Genomic DNA, 8,881 nt, shown 5'->3' with positions numbered 1-8,881 from the left:
CTATAAAAATTAGTGAGGGTTTTAGGCGACAGGCCAAATTTCTATTGGGTCAAACAGGTCTCTTCCTCCAGAATGTTTCATTTTGTTGAATAAAACAACACTAGCTTCAGAGTCTCCCCTGTGACTTTGTTCATGTGAACAGTGTCCTTGCTCCAAACATTCTACTAGTTCCAGGGATGCAGCATGAAGACAGCTTGAAGAATGAAAGAAGAGTTTAGGCTCAACAGTTGGAAGAGTGTGACTCAGTATTGCAGAGGATGGTGTGGCTGAATTAGAGGTAGGCCATTTAGGACTGAAATGTGGAGAAACTTCCTCACTCAGACAATCTTTAGCCTCTTCCTCAATGCTGGAAATAGTTAGTTAAGGAATTAATTCAAAACAATCATTGATGGATTTCTGAATATTTGGAAGTAATGCAGGAAAAATAGTGTTTAAGTAAAATAGCCGTGATCTTGATGAACCATGGAGCAGGAGTGAGGGAACAAAAGCTCACCCCTGCTTTTATTTCTTACGTTCTTAATTATTTTGAAGTGCTTCATTAATGATGGTTATCAACAGAAGGGTAACACCAGGCATAATGCTTAGTTTTATTCACAAATAAAGCAGACTATTTGCAAACAGCAAGGTTTAGACACCACTCAGACAGGGTGATAATATTAATATTTATATCAAGGAATTGCCAGTAATTGACGATCTACAACAAGAGAGAATCCAGCCATCAATTGTTGACAATGATTGATATTACTAACACCACGTGCACCACTATCAATGTCCTAGGCGGGGTGTCAGCACTGACAAGAAAGTAAACTGGACCAGCCACACAAATACAGCGGAAACTTGTTCCGGTAAGAGATTGAGTATCCTGCAATGACTGACCTACTTCCTGACACAATAAACCTTTCCATTTCCCACAACGCGTAACTCAGACTTGTAATGAAATATTCTTTATTTTCGTGGGTGAATACAGCTCCGCCAGCTCTCCAGAAGTTTAACGCCGTCCAGGACAAGGCAGAGACACAAGAGGCTGCAGACGCTGGAATCTGAAGCAACAGAAAACATTTCAGGAACTCAGTGGGTCGGGCTGCATCTATGGGGGAAATGGACTGTACATATTTCAGGATTACATCCTTCATTATTCAGTCCAGATGAAGGGTCTTGACCCAGAACCTCACATGTCTATTTCCCCATTTCCCTCTATAGAGGCTGCTGACTTGTTGAGTACCTCCAGTGCTTTGTGCTTTGCTCCACGACCAAACTACCTGCTTGATTGGTTCACCATTCACATTTCTAAACAGTTAATTCCTCTGCCGTAAATATTTCTAATGTGCACCATATTGCACTGTGATAACTCACCTAATCTTCTCTAACAACAAATGCCGAAAGCATGTATTCCTCCTGAGGACTGTGGCCACTATCCCCAGGAGGAAGAAGTGCTTCAAGCATTAAGGACGATGACATCTGTGGGTACTCCAAGTTTAGTGCGTTCCTCACTTGGAGATATGTCACTGTTCATTTACTGGCGCTGGGTTTAAATCGTGGGACTTCTAGCATCCATAACTGCTGCAGTCCTTCGTCTGAAGTACTGGTGGGTATGGAGTGCTAGAACGAATCGTAAAGGCTTACCAACACTTTTTCAAGGGCCGTTATGCATGGATAGCAAACATCAGCTTTGCTAATGACGCCGAAAGCGGAACTAATAAATAAATAACAGCACATCAGGCATTGAAGAGAAGGGAAATTCAACTTCAGCCTGGAAACAATCCACTTTCATTTCATAGTTAACCCAAAGCCCATCCATTTCATGTTTGGTGCACCTATTGTATTAGAATTTCTCCCCCATTCTTATGCATAGCTAGGTCCACTGTACGTGAACTTCATTACCAAAATGCAAGGCCAAATTCATTCACAAATATCAGTACCAAAATACAGCATTTTTATTGTTTTATTACAAATAAAAGGAAATAAAGTGCTTTTTTAATAATACAATACAGTTACAAGATTAACATACAAAACACTAAACAAGCACAATTTTTGCTTTAGTGCTATCTAGAAGGCTTGGCAGCCCTGACAACGTGTTTTGATAGAGACTCCAGAAGTGTCGACTGTCATTTGTACCAGATGCTTTAAAAAGACAAATTTCATCTATTTGTTTATATTTCCATTTTACAAACAGTAAGACGATTCATTCAGGAGGATTCACATATAATCCACGTTCAAGCACTGGCCTAAACCCCCAGCGCAATCCCTTGGACTAGTTGAGTGGTTTCTATTAAGATAATTGTAACTGTCAGTGTTAATATTGTTTAATAATTAGAACACCCTAATCACCTGAATCCAAGGTTGCGAATATGTACACATTGGTCACATTATTATTAATAACAAGTAACTTTGGTATACCATACTGAAATAATGCTTTTTTAAGAAGCTACATTTATACACCATCTTATAAAGTTCACAGGAGATCTCAAAGTGCTTTATGACCAATGGATTATCTTTGAAGTATCCTTACCTATTACGGGTAATTGTTTAGGTTGGAATGCTTTGCAACATGTCCCATATCAATGTTCTTTCGTGTTCTTAATCAATCTGTTTATCTCTAAATACATCCTCAGCAATTTAAACTAATTATTTCCCTTCTTAAACCATGGTTAACAAATACTATCATAACAGTCACTTTGTAATACTCGATACTAAAAATGTTTTTCAATTTAAAATTAGCCACTGGAGGCTTCACAAGTATAAAGGACAATGATATCTTCAGCCCAACTGTAGAAAACTTCAGAAAAATAACATCTGAAAATACATTTCACGTTTGGTCATTCCTTACTGATAGTATTTAATTGTAAAAACAGACACACAAGAGCAAAGAGCTACTTAGATTGATTTCATCAGCTTTCATTAATTAAGACTGCCAAGCCTACACCTAACACAATGAAAATGCCAAATGCTAAGACAACTCTCAGTTGGAATTCTTACACTACGTCAGCAATTTACAAAAGGCAAATGAACATTTGTAAACTTAATAGTTTAAGAAATCTGTCCGCAAAGGTGGAGGGATGATGGGAAACATCTTTATCACAATTTACAGAAAATACACAAACACAATCAATACAATATTTACAGCATATGTGCAAAAGCCCAAAACTTAAATGGCATTGTGCAGCCACTGGTACCCAACAGAAAGATCTTATATACGTAGTGCATAGGAAATCAGAAAACAACAGTTACCAGTTGGAGATTGGTGGTTGATGTCTAATTGATTAATACCATATTGAGCGTTATAGCATAAATATCAGGAATTATTACAATTGAACCTTTGTAAAACTTTGCTCGAGTTCTCTCATAAAATTATACTTTAATTAGCAACTTATAATGCTGTTACATTTGTTTTTAAAAAAAATTATCTTCTCAAAATATTCACTAAAAAAGCAGTAATATGGAACACTGCATGCTCGCCGAGTTAAAAGGCACTCAGATCAGACTTTGTTCTCAAGTGGAGGTCTGTGCCACAGTGGTAATAGAATCTGTCAGTTAAAATTCAGGAGCCTTTTTGATGTGCTTTTCACATTTCGCAAGTTGCTCTTGGGAGGAAATGATGAGACGGCTCTCCAAAGTTAGCGGCAACCAAATTTGAAACGTCGGATTATCGGGGTCAGCTGGAGTGGGTGGGGGAAGGGCAAAAGGAGGAGGATGCGAAATATGAAAGCAATGGCATTGGGGGGGGGGTGCGGAACAAGGGAAGATGAAGCAGGAGGAAGGGATTAAAAGGAAATTCGTCTAATGTTTCTTAAGGGAGAGAAAAAGGAAAGAAGGCTTGTGGAGTCATTACCTACTGGCGTGGACCCGCTGACCTAAGAAAGTAGAGGCAGTGAAGGTATGTATTGTCTAGCTAACAAACAGAACAGACTCGAGAGGCTGAATGGTCTGTTCCTATCGTTACATATCTGTGCTTTAAATTGTTTTGGAAGTTACATTATGCCATCGATAGGGTAACATGTTATCAGCTCTTCTACATAAGCAAGCAACAGGCTTCATACCACAATTTTAAATATGATCCATAAAGGAGTGTTCCTTTACATACAGGGCCATCCTTTGCACTTTATAATTCTGGCTTCACAACTTAATAATTTTCAATAAATGTGAAACTGGGTAAAATCAAACCAAATTTATACTTAAGACATATTTTTGAAACTTTACACACCAGTTACATTGTTATTTATGCATCTCTGCCTGAATATGTGAACTGTGAAAACACTTGCATGAGAAATCAGGTTAATTACCATGAAAGCAGAAAGTGTAATATCAGGAAAGAGATGAAAGCTGGAGAATGATTATTATGCGCTGTTAATTACCTTCTCATGGGATTACTTCTGAGAAGCTGAACAGATACTTGCATGTATCTCCCTGACAGGAACAGTTGTACTTATAAAAACCTATTACATGTGAAGGTTGCTCGTTGCACTGCATCCGGACTCCCGAGGTTGAGAGAGGAACTGCACCAGTACAATCGCTTTTCCACTTTAACAACTCTACCTCAGCTTCCTGTCATTATTGGATACGATGGACAACCAACATCAGTGTTTACCAGCTCTGGTACTGACTGTGTGGAGTCACATGTTCTCCCTGTGACTGGTTCGCCTTCCTCTGATTATTCTGGTTTCATCCCACATGCCAAACACATGGGATTTGGTAGGTTAAATGGCCATTGATAATTGTTCCTTTTGCACGGGTGAGTGAAGTGTTAGTGGTGAATCTGGGGAGAAATTGACGGGAACTTGGGGAGAGTGAAATGGAATTGGTGTTTATGTAAAGTTAAATCCCATACAAAGTTTGTTCCAAAAGGAAATATAAAGTAATTGGGCTTTTTCATTATGTACTTAATGACATCCTTAGAAATCGGACCCAAATGCTCTTCTTTCAGCATAAATTATGCAGAAGTACCTTATGCACATGTTGACTTGTTTGGGCCCACTTTTTGTTGAAATCCCATCCACTGGGAAATAGGGAGCTTCTCCAGGCATTATTTCATTGGCTAAGACTGACGTTGAGTAATTTTATGTTATTCATCTTAACACAGGTTTTGTTTCCCTGTCATATTTCTCATACATTACTTCATTTTAATTACTTGAGGACAGAAATTAGATCAAAAAATCATATTTTACAAATTATACTGAACGAAGAATTAATACTCATTCATGCAATTAATGATTTTTCTATGCAAAAAGCATTCTATAGCTTTGTTCAGATTCAGGGCTCTGTGAATTGCTAACTGCAAGTCATAAAAACCTCAGTCCGGGGAACAACACCCATGAATTGCCGGAGGAACTCAGGAAGCCAGGCAGCATCTATGGAAAGGAGTAAACATTTCAAGCCGAGACCCTTCATCAGGATTGGAAAGGAGTCCTAAGAAGGTTGGGGGGGGGGGGGGTGGAGGAAGAAGTATAAGGTGGCAGGTGATAGGTGAAACTGGGAGTGGGGAGGGGTGAAGTAAAGAGCTGGCAAGTTGATTGACTTGAGGGGGAGAAGCACCAATCTGTGGAATGAACCCAATGCTGGTAGAAAGGGAGAAGGACTACTCAGTATCAGTGGGGGTCCATTTCATAGAGGGAGGGATGAGTTACATTGGAAAGACCAATCTTCACTCTCTCTCCCTACTCTGAAGTAATCCCTCTTAGTCCCTGTCTTCCACAATCTTTTCTTATACTTTATAACGTAGACATCTTTTCAAAAGTGCTGACCTACCTCAACAGCCCATAAAATGTCTGTTGAGACGCAGCTACTGCGATATTTAGGTTGATTTTCAAAGTTCTTAAAAGGGGGAAAACCACGATGATTGTTTCTTAAAACAAAGATGTCCCCAATTCACCTTTTCTTTGCAGGCTCCGATTTAGTTTAAGCTCCTATTTAGCACCCAAAAAAAATGCGCAAAGACCAATTTCAATGCAATAGCCTTAGCCAATGAAATGTTAGGACCTTAACAAACTGCCTCAGGATCTAACTTTTGTTCTTTATTAGGGCTACATGCTCAGCTATTTAAAAATGGAATACCTCTGGTCTCTACTTAGCAGGAAAGTTTTAACTTTCTGTCTTTCAGAAAATCTTTCCCATCTCTATCTTTAACCACATTAACATTTCACTTTTATACTGACTGATACACCTAGGGAAGGAGTCTCGTGCTCACGGTCCGCAATGGATCAAGTGTCCATCTAGTTAAAACAAGTCTTCGACTGCCACTTCCGCCTCCATTGTTAAGCTTCTGCATTCTGAAATGTTTTTGGACTTTTTTCTACATTCAAGACCTTATAAAGATGTAAACTGCCCGTAGCAGCCAAAGAACCTTCCCAACGTATCCTCAGCTGAAGGACACATTTGTCTTTTCAACATGATGGACAGATCAAAATGCTTCACATTCACGAACCATTATGATTTTACTGGCTTAGCTAAGAACCCAAGTTGTCATCAGGCAAGATTGTTAGCTATCAGCAATATACCCATTCTAAAAGGTATGTGAACGCACTACATATACATGGCCCATTCATATACCACAGCTTACTTAGCCAAATACATGCGTGCCCACCATCTGCTGTATTAGCCTACAAAAGTGAGAATGTACCACATTACAACTAGTCCTTTATCTCAGTTCCTTTTTCAACAATAAAAAAATGCTGTCATATTTCAAAGGAATCACAAGTAGAATCTTCAATTGACCTTTTTTTGAAACCACATTATTTTTGTCAAATTTCTCCTCCACCTGCAAGTTGGTACGAAACAGAGAAATGTATTCTAGTTCTGCATGCTACATGATAATTTTCATCCATAGTAAGTCATCAGTCTGTGTATTTCACATAAAGGGAAAGGGTTTTAGGCAGACTTCCTGCATTTACAAGTTCGTCAGAGGATACACTGAATGAAACAGTCAACATAGTGCCCAATAATTGCAGTAAAATAACTTTATGTGATGTTTGGTTGTGTCTCAAACCACAAACTACATATCTACTTCCAGCAACTCCTGTTGCTCTCAATGCAAGCTCCAGTCCATTTGACACAGGGCACTCTTTCATTTCCACCCAGAAAAGACTCTCCACCTCACCATAAAAATGTCATGAACCTTGAGCCCATACTTGCAAATCAAATTGGGAAAGTTGTAATTCATGCGCTGCTCCATGCAGTTTGGCTGATGATAACGGACACACATTTACTAAAGCGTGACTGACACACCGATAACCATCCATGCATGTCGTTTACATACTGAAGGGGTAGACAAAATGGCACAATACAGAGGTTTCAGACTTTTAAGCTGCCAAGCCTTATGCTTTCCATTTCTGTGTGGTTGGTCCCTTTTCCCAAGGCCACGTTGGCACAAGTGCTACCTCACTCCACCCTTTGATGTCTCACACCACTGAGTCTTTGATTTCAGGGCCAATCCTCACCCGGGGCTGCAGGCAATGTGCCGAAATCTCCACGTACAAGTTTTTTTGGTTGGTTTGGTTGCTTGGTGACTGGGTATACCCAGAGTCCTTGGCACTAAGAGTATTTTCCAGCACTGGGGTACTGCAGATATGTTTGTCATTCAGGCTTTGGTAACCTTTGTGATGCTCAGATGCTGCTACTTGTACTGGGTTTCCATTTAGGGGGAAGCTTTCATGCTGGATCTCAATTTTCCTCTGTTTCTTCTGCGGTATATTTGAACACTCACCATCCTTAATCAACGACTTCACTCGATCTCTGTTCTGGTATAAAAACACCAGAATCGAGACAGCCACCGTTATTCCGAAGACCACGCTTACAGTCACAAACTCAGTCCAGTAGTTCTTCCCATTGGTGTGCTGTGAAAACCGGCTCTCCCTGCTGATAGGGTTTATTATGATCCCGTTCTCTTGCAATCCAGACCCTTTATTAAGTACTGCAATAGACTTTCTGGACGCATGCAAGGTCGTGGCTTCAGAAGAAAGATCCAACCTCACGCAGTAATTTGCAACCAGTAGCCAGAAGCCTTCTTCGATGGCCCAGCACTCGAATACACCCAGAGGTTCTGCTGTAGCAATGATCCCACCATCAGGAAGCATCATGAATGCAGCATCTGCCACTGTCCCATTGTGCACCCACTTCCTCGTGGCGAGGTTCGACTTCACGCTGCATGGAAGCACCTTAAAACTATTGGATGGCACAATGACAGGCTTACAGGGGGGAGCACCTGTTGACAAGAGAAACAGAATTAATGATAGTAAAGCACAGTTAGATTTGGGGAGGGGAGAGGACTTATAAATAGGTCAATTTTGATAACTGGTGATTGGTGTATTATTGTCACATGTAACCAGATACAGTGAGAAGCCTTTGTTTGCAAACCATCCAGACAGATCATTCCGTTCATTCCAAATATTTAGGCAGTACAAAAGTAAATAAAGTCAGAATGCAGACGGTAGTTGCATAGAACATGCAGTCTACGCAGACAAAGAGTACAAGGGTCATGACAAGATAGATTGAAGACTAAGAATTCACCTTTAGCATTCAAAAGGTCTGTTCAAAGATATTGTAACAGCAAGATAAAAGCTGTCCTTGCACCTGATTATTCACGCCCTCAAGCTTTTGTATCTTCTGCCCAATGGGTGAGGGAGAAGAGAGAATAACCAAGGTGGGAATGGTGCTTGATCATGTTGGCAGCTTTCCCAAGGCTGTAGGAATGGTCGAGAGAGCTGATGGAGGGGAAGCTGGTTTGTGTGATAGACCGGGTTCCGTTCACGTTTCTCTGCAACTGCCTGCGGCCTTTGGCAAAGCAGTTGCCATTCCAAGTTGTGATGCTTCTACCTACTTTAATAAAAATACACCTCAACAGCACTGACAAGTGTGGTCCTTTGATGACATGCAGCCAGGAAAGGGCCTT

The 8,881-nt window shown here is 40.3% G+C and overlaps 1 protein-coding gene across 6 annotated transcripts in view; it reads right to left on the bottom strand.

The window, feature by feature from the left end:
• Positions 1-1,912: 1,912 nt before the first annotated feature.
• The window catches only part of sema4ba (sema domain, immunoglobulin domain (Ig), transmembrane domain (TM) and short cytoplasmic domain, (semaphorin) 4Ba), a 432,540-nt gene continuing 425,571 nt past the window's right edge, over positions 1,913-8,881 (bottom strand). For all 6 annotated transcript variants that reach the window (XM_073033035.1, XM_073033033.1, XM_073033036.1 and 3 more), the window contains one exon: positions 1,913-8,194. In XM_073033035.1, coding sequence (XP_072889136.1) covers positions 7,392-8,194 — 803 coding nt within the window. In that variant the 3' untranslated portion in view covers positions 1,913-7,391. The remainder of the gene's footprint in view (positions 8,195-8,881) is intronic.

Source organism: Hemitrygon akajei, chromosome 30 (genome assembly GCF_048418815.1).
Source record: "Hemitrygon akajei chromosome 30, sHemAka1.3, whole genome shotgun sequence".
In the NCBI taxonomy this organism is placed as follows: domain Eukaryota; kingdom Metazoa; phylum Chordata; class Chondrichthyes; order Myliobatiformes; family Dasyatidae; genus Hemitrygon; species Hemitrygon akajei.
This window is presented reverse-complemented; position numbering and strand designations above follow the sequence as displayed.